Raw genomic sequence first — 24,592 nt, forward strand, 5'->3', positions numbered from 1 at the left:
TTGAAGGTACAAGAAAAATCCTACTTTTTTTTTCTTTTGATGGCTTTAATCCACCTCCACAACTTCTGCCCGAGGCCAATAAAACACAGCCATTCTCTCTTTGTAAAAAGAAAGAGAGGTTGGGTTTCCTTCAATTGTCTGCCCTTTTCTATCTCCTCCACTATTTTTGTTTTACTCTGTAGTTAACTTTGCATAGAGCAGCTTCATAGGGAGGATCTGTGCGGTGGACCCGGCGCTCTCTTCTTATTACCCGTTGCAAAGGCCTCTTCCTTGTTCTAACCTGGGGGTTTGTGGGGCTGGGGGACAGGGGGATTGGGGAGTGGGAGAAGAGTTTAGCCATAGTCTTCCTTCTGCATTTCACACACATTTTGCTCTCTCTGTCGCTCTGTCACACACACACACACACGCACACACACACACCACACACACACGCACATACACACCATACACACACACACGCACACCCGCTGGGTCCCTCTCGGTGTGTCTTCCTTCAAGATGACAGTGCGCTGGAGAAAAGGCTGCTGGAATCAGCTGGTAGGTACAGTAGTAACCCGAGCCCCACCCACCGGCTGCCTTTGCTTGCTCAGGTTTCTCCGGTCACTCCTGCCAGGGGAGAAGACATGTAAACGTGCCTCCAGAGGAAGGGCTGGGGGAGCTGGGAGTGGCGCGGGCGGCGGAAGGTGAGCCTGGGAAGGTGGCCGAGCACCCCTTCTTCTTGGGCCCTTCCCAGTGCTCCCTTGGGGTGTCAGCCCCAGCCCCGTTTGCCCCCACTCCGCCTCCCTTTTGGAAGGGATTGCCTTTTTTTTTTCCTCTGCGGCGGCGGAAATGACAGTGTGGTGCTGCCGTGGTGTCATGGTGCTGCCCCTGGACTGAGGGACGAAAACTCTTAAGTTTAGCTCGGGAGGCCCAGCTGCGGTAGCATCGCGGCCGCCGTGCTGTCCCCTGCGGAGCGCGCGGGCTGGCGGATCCCGGCTGCTGCGCGGCGTCGGCGACGGTAGCGGCAGCGGCGGCGAAGGCGGGCGGCGGCCTAGAGTGGTGGCGGCTGCGGCGGCGGCGACCGGGGCCCGGGAGCTCGAGCCGGAGCCCGAGCCAACCCGCTGCGGAGGCAGACGAGAGCCCAGCGCCCTCGAGCGAGCGGAGGAGATGGCTGGCACCTGGGAACGCTATGGGTAAAACGCGCCCCCTCGCCGCGGCCCTGGAGGTCGAGCGTCGTAGCCCTCGCAGGGCTGGTCCCCGGCTCCAGCCGCTTTTCAGGTGCCGCCGGGGCCCGGCGTTGGCCGAGGGCTCTCCGGCTCGGCGAGGCAGGGTGATGGGGCCCGCGAGGCTCGAGACGGCGACAGGGGCCCCAGCTCAGCTCCGGCTCTCAGTCATGCTGTTGGGGCCCGGGTTCCTGCCACTGCCCTCCTGGGACGGAGTTTGCACTCCGGGGTGCGGGACGGGGGCGGCCGAGGCCTCTGCGCAGCCGGGCCGGGCCGGGCGCGGGCAGTCGAGCGAATCCCCCGGCGCCTGGGCGCGAGTCTGGGAAAGGGCACGGCCGCCTTCCCACGCTCCCGCAGCCGGCAGCCTCCTCGGCCCAGGCGTCGCCCTTGGCCGGCCGTCTGCCGGGAGGTGCTGTCGCAGCAGCCGGCGTGGCTGTGGACGCCCTGCCGGCGGGGAGGCCCGGTGAAACTTAATCCCTTTTCTGCCAGGGAGCGATCCTCGAGTCTCCGTCTGGATGGTTCCTTATTTCTGGCCTAGCTGTGAAATCAGCTCTGTGGGGGAGAGGGAAAACTTACATATGTCCACAGGACAGACAGCGACGCAACCAGGGAGAGTGGGGATTTTCCATTCCTGCCTTGTAAGAATTAAGTAAATAACGGCGGAGTAGATTTACAGAAACATTACTGGTGATGATAAGGTTTAGGTTACTTAGCACTTCGTGTGTTGCACATTATTTTTCAGAGGTGTTTCTTCTTAGAGCAGGAAATTGAAATCGTGCAGTCGTTGTACTCTTTACTTTCTCTCTTCCACGGTCCCCTACCCGTTTTCATGATCACTCACCTTCCTATGTCACAACACTTACTTGCCTACCCAAATCCCCCAGCAGAGCCCCTTGGACCCCAGCCTTTCCCCATCAACGTGTGCACTCCCAGCCTCCCAGCCGTGCAGCATCTTACTTCTCAACCACTTTGCCTTTTTGAGGATTTCTGAGTGTGGGGCGGATAGATGGTGATGGTTGTGTGTCTCTGAGGATGAGCCCTTATAAAGGAATATATTGGAAACTAAATAGAGAAGTACCGTGTGTGGGTTGATCCCTCTGATTCTCAAGTTGGGCCAGAAGGGCTGCCTTTAACCCCATTCTGCTCCGTCCCAGTACTCTAATCGGTTCTCTGGCAATATTCCAATAGAAGGGAGTTGCTGAATAGGGAGTTCTCCTCCCCTGCTTTTCTTCTGTTTGGGGAGTGGTTTCATTCTACCCCAGATGGTTAGCTTCCCCCTGCCCACCCCCGACCCTCACATCCCCCTGTCTGTCTCCTCTCATGACTATACTGAGGGAGAAACTGTGTTTGCTATTTTTATATATTCCTGCCCAATCAATGAACTTAACATGGATATGTAATGTGAATTAGATTTCTCCTGGTTGCTCCTCACAACTTGATTTATGTGTTTGATATAGTTTGGATATTTATCCCTGCCCAAATCTTATGTACAAATGTAATCCCCAGTGTTGGAGGTGGGGCCTGATGGGAGGTGACTGCATCATGGGGGCAGATTTCTCATGAATGGTTTAGCACCATCACCTTGGTTGACTGTGAGTCCTGGTGATAGTGAGTAATCTCTCCTGAGATCTGGTCGTTTAAAAGTGTGTGGCACTTCCCCCCAACTCTCTTTCTCCCTTGCTTCTGCTCACACCGTGTGAGAATCTCCTGCTCCCCATTCGCCTCCCTCCATGACTGTAAGCTTCCTGAGTCCTCCCTAGAAGCAGATGCTGGCATCACACTTCCTGTACAGCCTGCAGAACCATGACCCAATTAAACCTCTTTTCTTTTCTTTTCTTTTTTTTTTTTTTTTTTTTTTTTGAGACAGGGTCTCGCTTTGTTACCCAGGCCGGAGTGCAGTGTCACATTCACAGCTCACTGCAGCCTCCACCTCTCGGGCTTAAGCGATCCTTCTCCCTCAGCATCTCAAGTAGTTGGGAACACAGGTGCATGCCACCACACCCAGCTAATTTTTGTATTTTTTGTGGAGATGGGGTTTTGCCATGTTGCCCACGTTGGTCTCCAACTCCTGAGGTCAAGCTATCTGAGGGCCTCGCCAAGTGATGGGATTACAGGTGAGAGTGACAATGCCCAGCCTACCTCTTTTATTTATAAATTACCCAGTTTCAGGTATTTCTTTAAGGCAATGCAAGAATAGCTAATGTAGTGGTTAAAACACAGGTCCAGGAGTCAAGAAGATCAGAGTTCATCCCAAATCTGATGATACATTGGCTTATGGCTTTAGGACATTCCTATGACTTTTCTTTCATAGTTAGTGCACTTGTGTAAAAGCTATAATATTGTGTACTGGGTATTGTTAGTCTTGACTTGGTCCTTTGAAGATGAAAGGGTTCTGTAAACCCTCAGCATTATACTTTTTTTTTCCTTTGAGACGAAGTCTCGCTCTGTCACCCAGGCTGGAGTGCAGTGGTGTGATCATGGCTTGCTGCAGTCTTGACCTCTCTGGCTCAAGCAATCCTCCCATCTCAGCTTCCTTAGTAGCTGGGACTATAGGCACACACCATCACACTCGGCTAATTTTTGAATTTTTTGTAGAGACAGGATTCACCATGTTTCCCAGTCTGGTCTCAAACTCCTGAGCTTAAGGGATCCACCTGCCAAGTCCAAGTGTTGGGATTACAGGTGTGAGCCTGTGAGCCACCACACCCAGCCAACATTATACTTTTCAAAGAAAGCACTTCCTTTACCTTTTACTGAGTTAGTGGATTGACTGGGTGTAAGTAGGAATCTTAGCTTACTGTAAACCTTTAGCTTCCCACCCCCAGAGCCAAATCTTATCATTGTACTTAGGTCCTAAATCTGTTTTTTCTCCAATACATGTTCAACTGAATGAAAACATACATACAACTAGGCATACAGAGTAATAATGATCGTTTAAGTTGAGGTTTGAATCATTTCTAATTCACTCTAACCTAACAATCTGAGTCAGACTAATTTGAAAACATAACCTCACCCATTTTTTAGCCTATATGGGGGCAGTTTGTTAGTTTCTAATGGAAAGTGGCATAAATAATTTGGGGCATGGCTATATAAGCATGATTAACACCTAGTAGCAGAGTCAACAATATTAAGCACCTATAATGTGCAGAGGACCTCTGCTGATTGGGCTGAGGCCCCAGATTTAGCCCAGTATTTTGGCCTCCTGCTTGTTCCAGGCCAAACTCCATACTTGCAACTCCAGGATTAGGTCAGGGAGGGGCTGTGCAGGACATGGGTAGAGGCTAGGGACATGAAAGGGTGGTTGTGTCCCTCTTATTTGTTTTCATGACTACTAGAATTCTCATCTGGCACGTTGTACCTTGCAAGGCCACCTCTGGGAAGTACTCCTATAAATCAGAGTGACTTGATTGCTTTATGAACATATCATCTGAACGGTGCAAATTGATTTAGATAAAATTAATTTAGTTAATCCCTTCCCTAAGAGCAGGGCAACTTGCTTCAACTCGCAGATCCTAAGGTAGTGCCAGTGGAGTCTCACAATTGCATCCAAATATTGCTCTGAGTAGTGAGCCTGTCCATTCCTTCATCCCTCCTCCCATAAAATGTGCTGACACCACAATAATTGACAAGGGAATTACACAAGGAGTATGTCTGTCTTCATCATTCAGCAAACCTCATTGGCTTGGTGAAGAGGAGAAAATGTTGTCTTCTCATTCTATCCCATAGAACTCAAGCTCTGTCTTTTCAAACAGGGACATAGAGCCCTTAAAAGGCTGAAGACAGGGCTGTGGGCACAGAATATGTCTCAAATGGCTGCTCTTGGAAGTACCTGCTTGGTCTTTTGTGTGTCTGCCATTCAATCTTTATGAATCTTGGTAATATCCTTGCTGTTGGGCCATGGGGCTCGCCTCCTAGTAGAGGCCAGGGTGTGTCCCATTTCCATTTAGCATTAAGTTTTTGTCCTCTCTTTGGCACAAAAGCGAGAATGAAGCTCTGTGTTCATGAAGCACTCCTTACTCATTAAGCTGGGTGTCTTGACTTAGAACATTGCATCATCAAAATATGAGATGTAACATGTTGATACTGGATATAAAACAGTTTTGGATAATTCAAAATTGTTTACATTTTGATAAATGAAATTTTGGTACCAAGATGGTGTTGCACTAACATCTGTACTTCAGGTCTTTCAAAAAATATTGTGTTCATCACTAAGCAGTGTACAGAAGAGACTAGAAAAGTGTTTCTCAACCAGTGTGTTGGGTCATACTAGCAAGTGAGAAGACCAGATGAGTGGTGTTGAGACAAGAAATTCCAGCTGTAATTATCTTCTTGTGCAGATAGCTAATCTACTTTTTATTTACCTTCTCATCCACGGATCAATATATTAAATATGTTCCTTTCTCCACTTTCATGTATTAAAACTCTGCTAAGAGTTTTCTGTGGGCTTAAGTAGTCTGTGGCTGTTTCTATTTGTTTCTCTCTTTCTGTCTTCCCCTTCTTTATGACCATAGGCAGATATAATCCTTTTGATGATGAATCTCCCAGATGCTGAGTTTTTTTTTAGAAATTCTATAAATTGCTAAGACTACTAGATAGTATAAGATGCTTAAAGTGTGGGTGGTGGAGGGATTTTGAGTAATGTGCCAGCAACCCATTATTTCCTTTTCCTTGTGGGATTCACCTGAATACACTCTAGGATGCTGGTTCAGCCTAAGTGGGTTGGCAAAGTATCATTTGTAAGCGTTATCCTACTTGGGTTCTGGCCTCCCTGCAGAGCTCTGGCTGCCTGACCTTGGGCTTTGTCTCAGCTTCCTTCCCGTAGGTCAGACTCCGCTGGTTGATGAACAGCATCCCCAGTCTCTGGATCATCGTCTTACAGAGACCAAACAATCTGATAACAAACCCATCATACAATCTGAAATCGTCCTGAAACATGAAATCCCAGTATTTGCAATTTGCCTGGATAGGAGCATAATGTATGGGCATGGCAGACAATGCTAATTCATGACAGTGAAGTGTCTTAATATATACAGCACAGAGGTAGAAAAGTGGTTTACGGTCCAGATCCTTGATCACTTTGTCTATAGCCCTTTGTTCAGTGTTGCTGGGATCCATGTGGTTCCCAGGGAAGTAGAAGCTTGATTTCAAATAGGCCTCTGTTCTCTATCCCTTGTTTCTGACCTGAACTTGGGGTCCTCTCAGCCTAACATTCAATAACATGTCCTACATACATATATTGCCAGTTTTATTGTGTAGATGACTGCCTGTCCAGGTGAACCACTGAACATTTAAAAACTTACAAATATTTTGTCGGGTAACAGAGGTTAGGAAAAGCAATCCTAGAGGAGATGGAAAGCTGTACCAGTAGTCACAGGTAAATTAAGTTTGTTTTCCATTTGTTCCTCAACCCTGCAACTGCCAGTGTAATCTGCATTAAGATAAAGGTGTTATGAATTGTATTTAGGATTCCTGTCAATTATCATGTGTTACCTTGGCAAATCCATTTGTTGGTTACTTGGATTAACCTTTTGGGTTTGTAGCAGATTTAGGACTTCTAGTTCTGCTATTTTGATACTAATTTTAGTGTTTGTATGATGACTATATTGTATAAAATGCTCAATGTTTGGATTTAAAAACTAATTATTGAAAAGAACATACATTAATTCCATGTACTATAAAGTATTAAGTAGGCTTTAATAACCTATTAGACAGGAGCTGGCACTGGTGCTCTCTGCCAGTTGGTAATCAGCCTCCAGTTCTGACTTCTCCCTGTGCAGGATGAAAGTTTAAGAGAAAAGAAGAGAGACAGCCCTTCACTTGGAGAGGGGTAGGGATCCCAGTCTAAAAGGGAAGACATGAGCATAACAAATACCATGATCAGTCCCATGATCTTCCAGAAGTCTTGTGGAGGAGTGTGATTGTCTGCCATTATGTCAACCATGTGTTTGGGATGAATTTCCAAACATTTTTGGCTTTTCTTAATAACTTGCTTTGTTTCTATAATCTATGAATGTATGATGAGAATACCTGTATTTGTAAAGCAAACTAATACTTTTATTTTATCCTCATCTGATCCTCACAATAGCCCATGAGATGGGCAGGGCAGGTATTTTTCATTTGATAGATGAAAAAGCTGTGGCCCAAAGAGTTTAAATGTACTTAGGATTGCTCAGCTAATTTGATTTAGATCCAGGACTACAACCAGGCTGTATTATGAGGGTCAAATGAGATAATGGCTTTGAAATAATTTGAAAAGTATAAAATGATATACAAATGTAAGGTGGCTATTATTGATTATTATTACTGACCACCTAGCCTCTTCTGTCTAGGTTTCTATTTTCAGTTCTTATCCTATACCTTGTGAATTCGATGCATTGGCTGCCTTTTGTGTTCCAAAATGATCTGCTTTGAGCTTCAAGGGGTTCTTTTCTAATCATGGTGTTCTGGAATTTGGATTTTGGTTTCTTTTACAGTCCCCAAATATATTCTCATTAGTTTATATTCCCATGGGACTCTCCTCTCCTTTAGTTGTCCTCTGGAACATCCATTATATCTTTTTTGAGATACAACAGACAGAAACCACTGTACTTTGAGCATCTTAGTAATGCATTTTGTTTATGTCCTGCTCCGGTGGCTGTGATGTCTATCACTTGTTAGCCTTCCTAGTCACACTAATAAATAAAAGTTGTGTTTTTAGGAGCTAGTTTACAATAATCCAAGGTGTCTTTTTATGTGGTAGCAGATAGCAAGAGCTCTATAATAATAGGATGTCAGAGCTGGAAAGCATCTTAAAGAGATCGTCTGGTGATTCTAGTTTAGCTTGAACATTTTACAGTTGAGGAAACATCAGACTAGGCCAGGACTCATTTGCTGCTTACCCCAAGGCAGGGAGACAGTTTCTAATACTTTAAGGAAGAGCTCATGGGACATTAATTTTAATATCCTGAAGAATGTTTATTTATATATACATATATATTTTAAAAAAACCTACAGCTCAGCTCATTTCTCAATCTACAGCCCAGAGATCAGGCTTGGTTTCACACTCATGGATTTTCTGTGAAGGGAATACTATAACTCCTCAAGAAGGTAGTGAGAGCTCATATCCATGCTTTGCAGACCTGGAAGAAAAAAAACTAGATGGAATAATAATTGTTAATTAAGTGGGCATTTAATTATGCTCAAGTAACCTTTGAAATAATAGAATTATGCAAAGTACAGATCACAACTTCTCTCTTGATCAGAGTTAGTTAAAGGCTAGATTTGGAGGACAATGCTGAAATCAGTCTTTTATTCCATAAGTGTAGGATGCATTATTTTTATCTTTTTAAAAAATTTTAATTTTTTAAATTTATTTTTTATTTTTATTTATTTTGAGACAAAGTCTCACGCTGTCACCCAGGATGGAATACAGTGGCACAGTTACGGCTTACTGCAGCTTCGACCTGCTGGGCTCAAGCGATTTTCCCACCTCAGCCTCTCAAGTAGCTGGGACTACAGGTGCATGCCACCACACCCTGCTAATTTTTGTATATTTTGTAGATATGGGGTCTTGCTGTGTTGCCCAGGCTGGTCTCGAATTCCTAGGCTCAAGCAATCTGCTTGCCTCTGCCTCCCAAAGTGCTGGAACTACAGGTTTGAGTCACCACGCCAGACCCATTATTTTTTATCTTAATCACCTTCATCAAAACTCCTTTTGTATTTCTACCCAGTTACACAGCTCAATGGTACCTTCTTCTAGTTTATGCTCATCGACTTCTTTTTTCAGAGGTCTCACCCTGTAGTAAGGTGCAAGGTAAAGAAAAGCCATACAGAAACAAACATACATATCTGACTATATATGGCAGTAACTAAATGGTTTGGAAGGGAACTAATCAGGGTGTGTGGATGTGGACATTTGTTTCTTAATATGGCAATTGGTCCTGCCCTCTCAGGCATTTCATCAATGCGTTTTTATGACAAATTGTAAAAACTTTCAAGATTACCTGTCATTGAGTTGCACCCTATCAGATTCACGTCCTGTCTTCATCCTTAGTATACTCTCTAACTCTGTATAGATTAGTGATTCACAAACTTTTTGAAATTGCAACAGTTTGCCATTGTTTAATTTTTGTCATGCCAGTTCCTCCTGCTAAAAGTATTTCATGATAATAGGAGTCAAATATTTTTCAGGAGTCACTTATATACTTTTTAAAGTGAATAAAAATTGGGAGCTGAGAATTTTGTGACACTCATTTATCACTAGAGATATCCCAGGGTATTGCAAAATCTAGACAGGGAATCATTGACCTAGAAAAACAATTGAAAGGAACAAGCAATCCAATAGAGTTTATAAATACTACATAATCACACAGTTGTTAGTATAGTATAGTGATTTGCTGTTTACACCCTGGAGTCAGACAGACCTGGGATTGAATCTCTTCTTTAAAAAAATTAGATGTAATTCATATGCCATAATATTCACTACTTTAAAGTATACAATTCAGTGGTTTTTGGCATCTTCACAAAGTTGTGCAACCATCATCACTACCTAATTTTAGAACCTTTTCATCATCCCAAAAAGTAACTCAATATTTGTTAGCCATCACTCCTCATCCCCCATCCTCCCCTGCCCAGGTCCTGGCAACCATTAATCTACTTTCTGTTCCTATGGGTTTGCCTATTCTGGATATTTCATAAAAAAGGAATCATACACATTTGTGTGTGGCTTCTTTTACTTACTGTTTTCAAAGATCATCCATGTTGAAGTATGTATCAGAACTTCATTCCTTTTTATAGCCAAGTAATATTCCACTGTGTCTATCCTTTCATCAGCTGAGGGACGTTTGGGCTTTTCCTTTTTGGCTGCTATGAAGACTGCTGCTATGAACATTTGTGTACAAGTTTTTGAGTGAACACGTTTCCATTATTTTGGGTATATACCTAGGAGTGGAATTATATGGTAACTCTACATTTAGCCTTTTGAGGAACTGTCAAACTGTTTCCCAAAAGCAGCTGCACCATTTTTTATTTCTACCTGCAATGTATGAGGGTTCTAACTTCTCCAAATCCTGGCTGACGTGCTGTTTTCCAGTTTTTGTTTGTTTTGTTTTATTATATTATAGCCTTCTTAGTGTGAAGTAGTATCTCAATGTAGTTTTGATTTGCATTTTCCTACTGGCTAATTATGTTGAGTACCTTTTCATGTGATTATTGGCCATTTGTATATCTCCTTTGGAAAAAATCTATTGAAATCCTTTGCCCACTATTAAATTGAGTTACTTATCTTTTTTATTGTTGAGTTGTAAGAGTACATTTCTAGAGACTAGACCTATATCAGATATGTTAATATGATTTGCAAATATTTTCACCTAGTCTGTGGGTTGTCTTTTTACTTCATTGATGGTGCTTTTTGCAGCACTCAAATTTTAAATTTTGATAAAGTACCATTTATGTATATTTTCTTTGGTTGCTTATGCTTTTGGTGTCATCTGAGAAACTGTTGCCTGCCTAACCTAAGTTCACAAAGATTTATGCCTATCTTTCCTTCCAAGAGTTTTATAGTTTCAGCTCTTACATTTAGATCATTGATCTGTTGTGAGTTAATTTTTATAAATGATATGAAGTAGAACTCCAACTTCATTCTCTTGCATGTGGATATCCAGTTGTCCAAGCACCATTTGTTGAAAAGAGTATTCTTTCTCCATCGAATGGTCTTGGAACCCTTGTTGAAAATCAGTTGACCATAGATATATATAGGTTTATTTCTAAAGTTTTATCCTAAATTTGACTCTTAGTTTTGCCACTTATAAACAAGTGTGACCTTGGACAAGTTACTTTTTTTTTTTTTTTTTTTTTTTGAGACGGAGCCTCACTCTGTCGCCAGGCTGGAGTGCAATGACAGGATCTCAGCTCAAGCAACCTCCGCCTCCCGGGTTCAAGCTATTCCCCTGCCTCAGCCTCCCGAGTATCTGGGACTACAGGCATGTGCCACTATGCCTGCTAATTTTTTGTATTTTAGTAGAGACAGGGTTTCACCATGTTGGCCAGGATGGTCTCGATCTCCTGACCTTGTGATCCGCCTGCCTCGGCCTCTCAAAGTGCTGGGATTATAGGCGTGAGCCACCACACCCAGCCTACTTTTTTTTTTTTTTTTAATAATGATAATACCTACCTTTTAGAGAGTTGTTGTGAAAAGTAAATGAGACAATGCACATAAAGGGTACTGTTCAGGTGCTTAGATAACCAGAAAGGTAGGGAAAATGGGGGATAATTGAAAGGAGTCTAAAATATTAGGAGTACCCAGAACAAGAAAGCCTCATAAATGAGAGATGATTGAACACGTCTGAAGAAGTTGATAAAAGTATTCAGTTCCCGAAAATTGGCTAAAACAGTTAATATATGATAATTAAAAATCAAACAGATTCGAAACAGTATAGAAAAGCTAAAATAAGCAAGAGGCAGTGACTATCTTATAATATTCTTTACGGAGCTGAAATAAGTTAAGGTAGGTTATTTTAGAGTACTAATGATTGGCTTTTTTTCTTTCAAAGACTCTTGAGAATCTTTTGAAAGCTATGGGCAACCCTTTCCCCAGGAAAAATGCATATATGACATACAAACCACAGTCTGCAAACAGTTCTAGGAAGTTCAGAAGTCCCCGGTTAATAAATCCTATTGACCTTACCCAAAGCAATCCTGACCCATAGCATGCTTTCCCAAGCTTAATTTCATAATGAGGTTCAAGTATCACACTGATTTGGAAACAAATTTTAGATTTCCAAGCAAAATTTAAGAGCTTTTCCTCTGTACAGGACAATTTATATGGCACCCTCTTAAGCCTTAGGAAAGCTGTGGTACTCTAATTGTTTTTATATAGTTTTCAACATACATAGACATGGCTTTCAGCAATACATCTGACCAACCCAGGTAGCTTCCAACACAGACATTGAAGAATGCAGGCATACAGTTCTAGAAGAGATAGTAATAGAAGTGCAGTGTGAGGTGGAGATGGGCCTAGAAGACAGAGATATGATTCTGGAAGGGACTCAGAATGAAATAGGCAGATTCAGAGAAAGTAAGAGAGACAGAGAGAGATAAAAATAGAAGTAGAAACATGCTGTTTAAAAAAAAAAACAAAACTCTATAAACTATGTTAAATATACCAAAGTAAAGATTTCCAGAATTAAAAAAAAAAAAACAACTGTCTTGTAAATGGTCCAGATAAACCTCAGCGAAGGAGGTGAGATGATTGAAATAAAGGTGTAGGGAAAAGAGCACAGGCATTGGTATTATACTGACCTGTGCTCTGGGTATGTATGTTTTTGGTTGATTTATTTAATGACTCTAAGCCCCAGTTTCCTAACTGTAAGGTGGATACAGTAATAGTAACTTCCTCACAAGTTTCCTGAAAGAATTAGTGAAATAATGTGTAAAGTGCTTAACATAGTACTCAGAATACAGGAGATGCTCAATGAATGCTAGACCCCTTCTTACTCATACTTTAAGTGATACTTCATTAACAATTATTGAATACAGTTTGTGTGAAGCACAAACTTGTGCTGTGAATGAAAATATAAAATAGTTGATACCCTCAAGGATAAACAAGAGTTAGCTGGAAATACAGCTATGTAAGTGAAATAAAACAGAATGTTCTGGAAGCCACCAGTGGTTGAGGTGATAAAAACATGTAGATGAGATATCTCTTAGATTTCTAGGCTTGGATGGTGATATTCACCAGACAGGGAACATCAGAAGAGGAGCAGGTGTTTTTTGTTTGTTTCGTTTTGTGGAGGTGAGGAGGAGCACAACAAGTCCATTTATGGACATGTTGAGTTTGAGAATCTGAGTAATATATCAAATGGAGCTCTCTAAGGCAATATTCCTGCTGTCAGTGGAAGTTGGAATCTTCATCTCTCAAAAGTCTGTTCCAATTCTAAGATTCAATGACGTATGTACATTTTAATTGTTTACTTTTTCATCTGTATAGGTGAACGTTGATAGATGTTATAAGCTACAAAATACTGGCCAACAACTTTCAAGCACCTGTAAATTCTAAAAGAAAAATACCATGTCTCACTTAAAAAAAGTGGCTGTACAAACATCTGAATCTACTAAACCAACTGAGAGAGTGACTGATTTACAAAAAGATTCTTCACTTTTATAACCTCATTTCATATAGATATTCATTAAATAGGTAGTTAAGTCCAGTGCATTTAAAAGGTTTGATTTAGAAACAGCTTTTAGGTGTACATCTATTGTACTTAGGCATAAAGTATGATTGTACTCAGTATTTATGTATCCTGTGACAATATCTGAACAAATATCAATGGCAGAGCAAAATTTTCAAGCTCTGATGAGAGTCTCCAATGATGACAAGATAATGAACAAAAGCTACTCAAAAGCAAACAATGCTTTTCTTGGGCTTGGCGCTGTGGCTCACTCCTGTAATCCCAGCACTTTGGGAGGCTGTGGTGGGCGGATCGCTTGAGCCCAGTAGTTCAAGATCAGCCTGGGCAACATGGCAAAACCACGTCTCTACAAAAAATATAAATAAAAATTAGCTGGGCTTGGTGGCATATGCTTGGAGTTCCAGGAGGCGGAGCCCGGGAGGCTGAAGCAGGAGGATCGCTTGAGCCCAGGAGGTGGACGTTGCAGTTAGCCAAGATTGTACCACTGCACTCCACCCTGAATGACAGAGGGACATCTTGTCTAAAAAAAAAAAAAAAAAAAAAAAAGCAAGAAAGATGCCCTTTTTCTTTCCTATACATAGGATTAACATTTTCAGTCAGTAAGATATGTTTTATATTTTTCCTTAGTTAAAGACAACTTAGAATATTTATGTGTGTGTATTTTAATTAATGGAAGACTCAAGGCAATTAAGAATTAGGTACCTGTGTGTTCAGCACAGAAATGCCTGTGGAAAAATAGATAGATTTACCAAGAGGTTGGTTTCTTGTCAGTTGGGTGGCTTTTTTTTTTTTTTTTTTTTTTTTTTTGGCAGTCTCGCTTTGTCACCCAGGCTAGAGTGCAGTGGCATGATCTCGGCTTACTGCAACCTCCGCCTCCCGGGTTCAAGTGATTCTTCTGATTCAGCCTCCCGAGTAGCTGGGACCACAGGCAAGTGCCACCATGCCCAGCTAATTTTTGCATTTTTAGTAGAGACGGGGTTTCACCATATTGGCCAGGAAGGTCTGGACCTTCTGACCTCATGATCCACCCACCTTGGCCTCCCAAAGTGCTGGGATTACAGGCGTGAGCCACTGTGCCCGGCCGGGTGACCTCTTTTACTCACTGATGCTCAGTAAATTGAAGTTTACCAGATCTTAAAATTTCTGGCACTTTGCTAATTTCTATCTAGATATTGATTTGCATCCTGTTATGTTTTAGAAAGTATGAAAAGACACATGGGAGGTGAGCTTCATAGCAGGCTTGTGCTAGTTCAGCAGGTGTTTAGTAATAAAACCAAACAAGCCACAAGGCAATATGACTTTATTATGATCAGCAACTATTGCTGAGTAAGTTGAAAAGTTTGAAATCATTCCCCATTCAGCTTGATGAACTGAAGGGGTTTCTGAAGGTGAGGGAAGAAGATGAAAGTGAAAACTATCATCTTTTGTCTCAAGTAACTCAGTTTACTAGGAATAGAATGGAACGGAAATTTCCATGTGTGATAATAATAAGTAATTCAAGTTCACATTCTGAGGAAAAACTTACTATCCTGCACCAAGGGCTACATTTTTCTAAAGCTCTCTCTTTTTTATGCAGGCTTTCAGAATGGAATCATTTCAGAAAGTAGCGAGTTACTTTAAAATATGGCATTGTTTTCCTTACACTGGATGTCACATAGAAGCAGCCCTACAGTTTACCTTGAAGTGAAATAGAGAACAATATTGGAGAATAGAGACTGGGCATTTTGCAGGGTCTCAGCCTCATCTTAGTCTAGGAAAAGAGATGTCAGTGGAGAATATGTGAGAGAACGATCCATGCAAATATTGTGAGCTGGAATGGTAATGTTAATCAGTCTATCAGGATTCAGAGGTGGCCATTTGGTTTTATCTATTTGTGCATGAAAATAAACATAGGCATTTGTCTAAAACAAGGTTTGATGGGGCAGAAAGTCTTCCTGATTAGTTCCCAAATTGCTTTTCTATTGCTTAAGCATCCCTGGGAATCCAGCACGTAAACGCGCCCATTGGTTAGTGTATAATTATGTTATATCCATTTTCCTTTGGAAATGCCTAATGACTCTTGCTTTGTATTCCTTGCAGGTGAAAGCACAGCCTCCGTGGTTCTTAATGCCTCAGGAGGATTATTTTCACTAAAGATGGAAACACTGGAGTCTGAATTGACCTGTCCAATCTGTCTAGAGTTGTTTGAAGACCCCCTTCTGCTCCCTTGTGCTCACAGCCTTTGCTTCAGCTGTGCCCATCGCATTTTGGTCTCAAGCTGCAGCTCTGGTGAATCCATTGAACCCATTACTGCTTTCCAGTGTCCTACCTGCAGGTATGTTATCTCGCTGAACCACCGCGGCCTGGATGGCCTCAAGAGGAATGTGACTCTGCAGAACATTATTGATCGTTTCCAGAAGGCTTCAGTCAGTGGGCCCAATTCCCCTAGTGAGAGCCGCCGGGAAAGGACTTACAGGCCCAGCACTGCCATGTCTAGCGAGCGAATTGCTTGCCAATTCTGTGAGCAGGACCCGCCAAGGGATGCAGTAAAAACATGCATCACCTGTGAGGTCTCCTACTGTGACCGTTGCCTGCGGGCCACGCACCCCAACAAGAAACCTTTCACCAGCCACCGCCTGGTGGAACCAGTGCCGGACACACATCTTCGAGGGATCACCTGCCTGGACCATGAGAATGAGAAAGTGAACATGTACTGTGTATCTGATGACCAACTGATCTGTGCCTTATGCAAACTGGTGGGTCGTCACCGAGACCATCAGGTCGCATCCCTGAGTGATCGATTTGAGAAACTCAAGGTAAGAGATCTGGGGAACATCCCCTACACAACTTTGTCGCATAAATGCAGTTAGCAAGTTCTCTAATAAAGTGGGTGACTTTTCCTATATGACAAGTGAGTTAACTTTAAGTTGTTCTCATGAGGAATAACCTGCTCTCCTGCAAGCTCTTCCTGGAGCCTATCTCATCTGTTGCATAAACATGCTCGCATTCACACACTTCTGGCTAACTTTTGGGGAGTCAGCTCATGGCCTGCAACACCAGTAGTTCATCCGGGGAAACAGCACCCTCTCTCTTCTGTCAGTGACATATTGCTTATTATATATCTTTGCTATGATCTTTCCACCTCTTCTTTTAAGTATGTGAGTACTCGTGTACGTGTACTATAATTAGCATATGTGTCGATTTGCATATGTAGGTATATGGCAATGGGAAGGCAGGGTGTGTCTCTGTGTAGGTGTGGGTGGAGGTGGCTGAGTGTATCTAGGTAGGTGAGAGATTTTTGTGGAGGACATTATTGTATGTTTGTGTTTGTGTACTCAATACACTAAAGAAACAAAAGTTTGGCATTGGCCATTACAAATTGCCATTAAGCCTTTAACATAGGGCTAATTCTAAGCCTGCCTTTAAAAACAAAACAAAACAAAACAAAACAAAGAACTGAAGAAACTTCAGTATTCCACGAAATTGGGAGAGATAATTAAATATCTGAACTAACAATTTAAACTGAAGGCAATAAATATTTAATCCAGTATCAAATTTTGTGACAGTGCTCACTATTATGGGCTACAAACTGAAGCACTTGTTTATAGTTCCTGCCTTACAAGTTCCTAGTCATTTATGTGTATTCAATGGACAGAGTTTTCTAAAGTTGTTGTGTCATATAATATTTATGTACAATTCTAAGTGCCCATTTTAAAAAGTCCTCCTACCTTACACTGATGATCCAGCGAATTGTTTTATTCCCATTGCTTGTCTGCTGTGTTGTATAATTTCTCTAAAGAAGGGAGCTACTTAGCAGATATTCTAGAAAAATAAAATGTTTAAACGGATAGTAAAATTACCACTCCAAATAGAACCTGAGTACATAAGCCAAGCTAGAAGAAAGACCCAGATAGGATAAAAGGAGGGCAAGAAGGGAATGGAGATTTTTCTCCTGCCATGCAGTGGATGATTCATTGTAACTTCTGTAAAAAGTATAATGTTGGTGAGAGTAGCAGTACTCAGAATAGGATATATTTGTCCTGTAATTTGTTGCAAATAATATTGAGATGTAGTCACAATGACTATGGTTTGTGCCTCTTTTGGTTATTATTTATACCTGATATGTATAAATGTGTACAAAATTCAATTTTTTTATTTCACTCAAGTTGATACTCTCATTCATATCAAGGCTGCAGAGGGGAATAATCTTGTTGACTTCAGTTCTTAGACTCATAAGATGTTTGTTAGGCCTTTGACTTGGTCTAGTCGAAGCACTATACTTTAAAGTTGTATAAACAGACCTTGATAGATTAAGTGACTTGGTCATAATCAAAGAAATGATTAGTAATGGGAAAGCTAGAACTGGAACTCAGCCTCTAGATTGAGTTAACTATCCTTTGTACTGTAGCCGGCTGCCACTTTGTTTTGGATCTAAGTTTTCCCCATGAAATGTGATTTGAAACTTAACTTTATGCTCCCACAACTGTACATTTCATGGTCATAGATAAATGATTAATGACATCAAGGAAGGGACAGATTGTATAAACTTACAGCTGTATAATGGCAAAAGATAGGAGCGGGGTTATAGGAAGAGTGGGGGATGTGAAGAGGACAGAACAATCTCTGCCAAATATTTGCAGGTGTTGGGACTATAATAAGTCATTGGCCTTGAGAAATATTCCAAACAGAAAAATCTGTGTCCATATGCACTGTTGAGATAACAAAAAGACTTGCTAGTGTAAGCTTGTATTACAGAAAACTAGCTATTTGAAAACATCCGAAAACATGATGATTGATTAGATATTTGGCATCATGAAGCTATAGCCCTCATCTCCAGGGATGGATGGAACATGGACATATTTTACCAAAATATATTTTAGTCTGTGACTAATCAGTAATTTTTGGAGAAAGAAAGCCAGATTTTGAATAGTTCCCCTTTAATATTTTAGGAAATTTGCAGAAAATTCTGATTATAAATTAAGTGGAAACTATTTTTGCTCATTTTTGGATGGAGAGTGGAAACATATGAATCATTCCCAACCGTGTGGTTCGTTATGTTGTCTGAAACATCTTGGACTTTGGGGAGGGTGAGAGAGGTACGGCTTGTGTGTGTGTGTTGCGGGGGTGGAGGGGTCACTTTGGTTTGGTGCCAAGTGTAAAAGAATATTAATTCTCCATGTTAAGCGGAGAGGAAGTCTGACTTTTAGTGTCACATATACTCACTTCTCTGGGTTAATTTTAAATTGGAAAATCATTTAGGATTACCCCCTTAGTCTGCTTGATTCTTCTCCAAGTAGAAAGGGAGAAAGTTGGCTGGCAGGAGCTATGGGAGAGCCTGCCTGAGTATATTCCCCTGGCCCTGACCCTGAGAGAAGCACAGGAGTCCTGTAGGAGATATATACTATACCCTATCATTCTTCCCCATACTATCATTCTTCCCCTGTATCTAGGAGGTTGGCTTTCTAGCCAGTATCTGATACAGTGTTTATTTTTACTTTTTGGTTCTGGAACTTCACTGTTGACATTTGTAACTACTTTTTATATACGAACCTCCCTGATTAGGATTAGTGGCTTCTAATATTTATTTGTTCAATAAAGAATAAACAAACCATTATGTTATAGATGAAAAGTCAGAATAACCAGAAACTAGCCTGTCTTTTTAACATGTTCTCAAAGTGGATTAGAGGGCTTGGGGTACTTAGTTTAGTTTCATGATCTTATTTAGTTGTCCAGTCTACCAATAGGGTTGAGATGCAGGACACGTCTTTCAGCAGGCTACCAGTAGTTCAATTAATTATTCAATTTTAAATAATATTTTTATTCACGACAGTTATTAGAGCAGTAAGTCCTATCAGAGTAATTATTTTCTCCATCACCTCTCACTTTTCACTTACTAGTCCCAATATATATCTTAGTTCATGATATATGGGGCATTTCTATAAAACGGCTTCACATTTTAGAATTTTCATTATCACATGAGTTTCCATCCTTATAAAAGATTGTTGCTATCGTTTTAATAAATTTTGGCTTCATAAAAGAGGCCAAATTTCGGTGACTGTTTATTGCTGATAGACTTCAACTCAATGTAAGTCCCATACAACTTTTTTCTTGTGCTGCCCATGTATTTTCCCCTCTACTCCTCTAAAACATGCTACCTTCATCTACGCCGGTGAGCCTCCTAACTGTCTGCAAAATATACCATTCTCTTTTCTGATTCTTAACTGTCACTAGTGTTCTTCTCTTGGCCTGTTTACAAATCCTACGTATTCTTTAGTGCATTATTCAAACCCCATAAGACCACTCCAAAACATCACAGCTACGCCATAATCTCCTTCAGGTCAGAAATAATGTCTTTTATTTCTTTGTATTCTCCTTAGTTTCTAGTACACATAGTATTTGCTCAAGAAATCCAAATGAATTCAGTTTTCATAATGGATTTGCAGGAAATATACCGGTGCCTATAGCTTGCTTTGGATCTCATCTTAGAAGATATAAATCTGTCTTGCCATTGCATATACCCTGAAAGTCTGAAAAAAGATCTCCTGTGAACTACTGACAATGTTCAAAACCAGAGTGCTAGCAAAAGTATAGCATGTCCTTAATTTTAAGTGCTTATTCATTTTGATCACTGGATTTTCCAACTGCCTACCCCTATGGTGACATCTGTATAAATCAGATGTGATTATTATAATTCTCTTTGAGAGTGATGTCTTCACATTTCCATGCCCACAGCCTGCCAAAAATATAACTGATGAAAACCAGGGGGAATAGAGGAATTTCCTGAAAGGAATAAACAAGCACATTTTCTTTTTCTCACTACATTTCCACAAATTCATTACTACAAATAATTCTTAAATGCAGTTACATTTACATATCAGGGATCTTGTTATAAAATATTACCCAGCACTGGAGTAAGCCTTTTGTCATGGGAAAGTAACACACACACACACTCTCTCTCTCTCTCTCTCTTTCTCTCTCTCTCTCTCTCTCTCGAAGCGAGACTGGGACAGAGAAAGCTAATGATTGCCAGACAACGAGAAGGGAGATATGAGACTTGGAGGATGTTCAAAGGAACGCCACAATGAGAGTTAAAAGGTTGGAAAATATAGTGTTCTAGAATCTTATCACAGTTGATTACTTGTCCTTCTTCCTACTCAGTCACTCTGTCATCTACCCACCCATTCTCACTCAGTCACCACCTTCTCCCAGTCATTTATCTACTCACCCACTTGACACCCACTACTGTCTGCCAAGACAGATACCCTCTCAACTAATGTACTAATGGGCATATGACTATTTCTCAACCAGTGTAAGTATAAACATAAGGGAAAGAAAGTGAAATATATTTATGAGAGACTAGGTTGAGAGTATATTTGCATACACATGTATGCATCACTGTATATGAGTGTGTATATTCCTCCATAAATATGTGGCTGAGAATGACTCTGTGTCTGTGTATGAAAGTATATCTATAAAATGTGTATCTTTGTATGTGAAGATGTGAGAGTGGGTAAATCTTCTGATAATTTGGGTAGGAGGGGGCCATGAGTGTAAGGTAAGCTTTCTGTTGTCACCCTAGGGAGTGTTAGAACCTCAGCAGAACCCATCCTGAGGCTAAGGATCAGTCTAATAAATGAGCCAGATCAAACATATGCATGATAAGAAAAATCTTCAATGGAGGCCAGGGTGGGTTACCATAGGTGAGGGAAAAGAAAAATGTTGTTTCTCACTCTCAGTCAGGTACTAAATCACAGTAGCTAAATATAATAAGAACAAAACATTTGAGACCATATTTATGCTCTCTAAGGTCTGGTGGTGATGGTGGTGAACATGTGTGTGTGGGGTTGGGGACAGTATCTGACAGGTTTCTCAGCTAAACCAGCCTTCAACTCATGCTCATAAAATCGTTCTTGCTTGTAGATCTGCCTTCTCTGTGGTCTCTTAACTGTTCCAGACTTGCTCCCCATCACATACAGTATGTATAAATCTGTACATGTTTCGTGTGTGTATGAGGGTAAAATACATTTTATTTCATCTTTACCCAAACTGTGCACTAAGACTCATTTGAACCCCTGTTCTTTTCTCTGCAAGACTTATATTGATTTTTCTGTCTCTGAACTCATTTATTATTAACAGGACCCTGTTTTGGAAGATGTTTTCCATTGTTTCTTTGGTTTGAGAGCAAGTTTAGCAAGTAGATACTCCTATTATCTGTACCCTTATCTTTCTGTTTTTCTGTTATTTCTTTTGGCTCAAGTTTTCTCTTCACCAATATTTGAAAGGAGCTAACAATCGTTTTGTTTGAGAACAATTTACAAAATGTTGACACAGAGATTGTTCTTGGGTGGATAGAAATCCTGTCTGTTATTGTTGGGCAAAGAAACATATTACAGAAATATAATATAGGTGAGGAAAGATCAAGGAAACAAGAATTACTGAACCCAAAGAAGTGAGGCTTAAAGGGAAAAATGTGATAATGGCCTTCAAGTTCATGAAAGGTTGATATAATGAGGTAGTGCCTTATTCTTTGTCTCACATGAAGCTAGAACTGACAATAACTTAAACCATAGCATCAGGGATTTAGGCTAGGAATTCATTCATTCACTTAGCAAACAATTAATGAACATTCACTTTGTTTACTAAACACAGTTGTTGACCACTGTGGTAGGAGCCGGGACACAGGAAATAAGGCACAATCCCAGTCCTAAAGGGACTTTGAGCTTAGTAGGGGAGATAGACAAGTGGGAAATTCCAATTCAGTATGGTAAGTGCCATGACAGAGGTTTGCACAGGATGCTCTGAAGCACAGTGGAGGGGTCAGGGAAAGGCTATCATTGAGCTCAAAAACAGGGAATCATGAGTGAATTTATTGGAGAAGAAGGACCAAACTGGAGAGAGTCCATGCGGAAAGAATTGACAAAACTTGGTGAATGACTGTGATGATTATACACCGTGAAGAGAATGAATTTAAAAGGACTTTTGAGGTGGAGATGTCTTGAAGGATGGTGGTATTGAGGAGGACAAAAATGAAATTAGGAAGGGGTGGCAGTTTTTTGGGGATGCGTTGACCTTAGATTTGAGTCTGATGTGATTGTGGGTCATTTAACAATCATTCATTCATCAAACATTTCTTGAACATCTATTAGGTGGCAGGCACCAGGATAGGTATTAGGGTTACAGTGATTAAGAAAGCACAGCCTCAACCCTGATGGAGCTCTCAGGTTAGTGTGGGGAGGCAGATAATTAACGACACAGTTATGAGATGGTGTGGTAAGTGCAATGACAGTGGAAGAACAGGGGCTGTTACAGAGTATAGGAGGAATAGCAAGATAGAATTTGGGTGGGTTTTTGAATGCCCTGTTAGGGAACAGGAGTTGAGGCAGGGAAGGGGAGTGCTCTAGTCAGGAGAAAAGAATTTGTTGAAACATCTGGAGGACAGAGAGCATGGGGGTCTCTCAGAACTGAAAGGGCAAGTGTCCAGAAGGGGTTAAAATTTAGGCTTTCCCAGTGGCTGAAAGATTGGGTCTGGAGAAATAGACTTGGGAGTCCTCAGCGTGGTGGTAGAGCCATGCAGTAGTGAGCTGAGCAAAGGCCAAGGATTGAGTCTTGCAGAACACTCATGGTCTAGAAATTAGGCATGAAGGAATAGAAGTTGAAAGAGAAAGAGGGGGATGTGTATGAGAGGCAGGAAGTGAAGAGGAATAGTGCAAGTGGAATACAACCCTGAGTCCTCCAGGAAAGTAGAGTTGGCTTTGGCTCACTAGTCTGAGGGCTATCAAAATAAACACTAGATTTAAGTTTTTAGTACAGGTTTACTTTTAGAATGTCCAAATAATGATGTATCCATTTGAGCTACAGATATAATCATGCTATGCACCTGAAGATGGGGGAAAGAAAAGAATATGGGAAGGTTTGGGCAGCATTTCTGATAAGGAGAGTGGGGGAGGTGTGGGTCTCAGCTGGATGATCGCAGAGCCTTTTGAAAAGATGGCAAGTCTTTCACCTGGCTTGAGGGTCAGGTTATTCTGTAACAAACCTCAAGTAGAGTAGACCTATGTGATATACATCCAGTATATCACCTTAATCTCATTCTGAGACGTAGCCTGTGTCTATACAACAGCAAATAAATGTTTGGGGAAAGAATAAATTCTGGCATAAGGGTGTGGGTTTCAGTTTGTGAACCAGATGGCGTGTTCTGTTGTTGAGAGGCCATATGTAATTGATACATAAAGTGACAGACTGAAGCAAAAGCAAAGTAAGTATTTTAAGACAAGCAGTTAAAAAAAGAAAGCAGACTGTGACCCTAAAAGCATGTGAAGATTCTGGCTTCTGGCTTTTGGAAGAGCTGAAAATGTCGGTGCATAGACAGGATGTCAAAAAAGAGCATGTCAAAGAATAGTAATGGGGCCACTGGCTCAGATTATTTTTAAAGATGAAGTTGTCTTCTGTCAATCAGGAAGACTCAGGTTTGGGGTGAATTGGCCTTTCTGCCCTATTTCACTTCTCCCCTTCCTATGCTCACTCCAAGGTTCAATTCCCACATAAAAGCAGTCAGGATCTTGTCTAGGTTTAGATAATATTCCCCTTGTACCTTTTAGACAGCAAGAGAGAATACAGACATTCTATGACAGTGCCATGTTTCAATGGAAATAATATGTTTCAATAGAACTAATACAGATTACACCCCCTTTTAGGCTTCAGTACTTATTGTGTCAGGTTGATGTGTGTAGGAGTGCTCATATATGTGCGAATACATACGCCTTCATGGAGTATGACAAATGGAGATCATGGTCCAGTTTGTGCCATAATGGGGTAATCTACCTCGCTTTAATAAAGAGGTGGTGTCTTGATGTATGGCTAGTTTTCTTGAGGGAGCCAATGAGAAAGTTACCTGAAATAATCTGTGTCTAGAGAAGTGAAAAAAAAAAAAAACAGCAATTATTTGAGAGGGTTGAAGAAGCCATTTCTGTTAATGGGATGCTGTCTGGAAGAAGAATAGCCTGTGCCCAGCTTTCTCAGATGGCAAAACATTTTCCTCTTTGGGAAGGGAATAAGAGAACACAAAGAGGCCTAATCTATACAACACAAATGAAGTAAAACTTGGGTAAAAATGGAATCAGTGTAGACTGCCAATTTAGCTAACTGAGGCCTTTTAAAATCTGTTATGCAAATCAGCCAAATCTTTCCCTTACTTTGTGCTGTTTAGACACATGTACAATTTTGTGTGAGCTAGCATGATGTAGT

General features: G+C 41.2%; 1 protein-coding gene across 6 annotated transcripts in view; it reads left to right on the top strand.

The window, feature by feature from the left end:
• The first annotated feature begins 348 nt into the window (after positions 1-348).
• The window catches only part of MID2 (midline 2), a 101,389-nt gene continuing 77,145 nt past the window's right edge, over positions 349-24,592 (top strand). The window contains exons 1-2 of one of the 6 annotated variants that reach the window (XM_009235148.3): positions 349-537; positions 15,449-16,164. In XM_009235148.3, coding sequence (XP_009233423.1) covers positions 15,505-16,164 — 660 coding nt within the window. In that variant the 5' untranslated portion in view covers positions 349-537; positions 15,449-15,504. Of the gene's footprint in view, positions 538-579; positions 1,173-15,448; positions 16,165-24,592 lie in introns of those variants that run through there. The other 5 variants (XM_054544942.2, XM_063721035.1, XM_002831971.5 and 2 more) reach the window with 5 other exon arrangements.

This window comes from Pongo abelii, chromosome X (genome assembly GCF_028885655.2).
Source record: "Pongo abelii isolate AG06213 chromosome X, NHGRI_mPonAbe1-v2.0_pri, whole genome shotgun sequence".
Classification (NCBI taxonomy): domain Eukaryota; kingdom Metazoa; phylum Chordata; class Mammalia; order Primates; family Hominidae; genus Pongo; species Pongo abelii.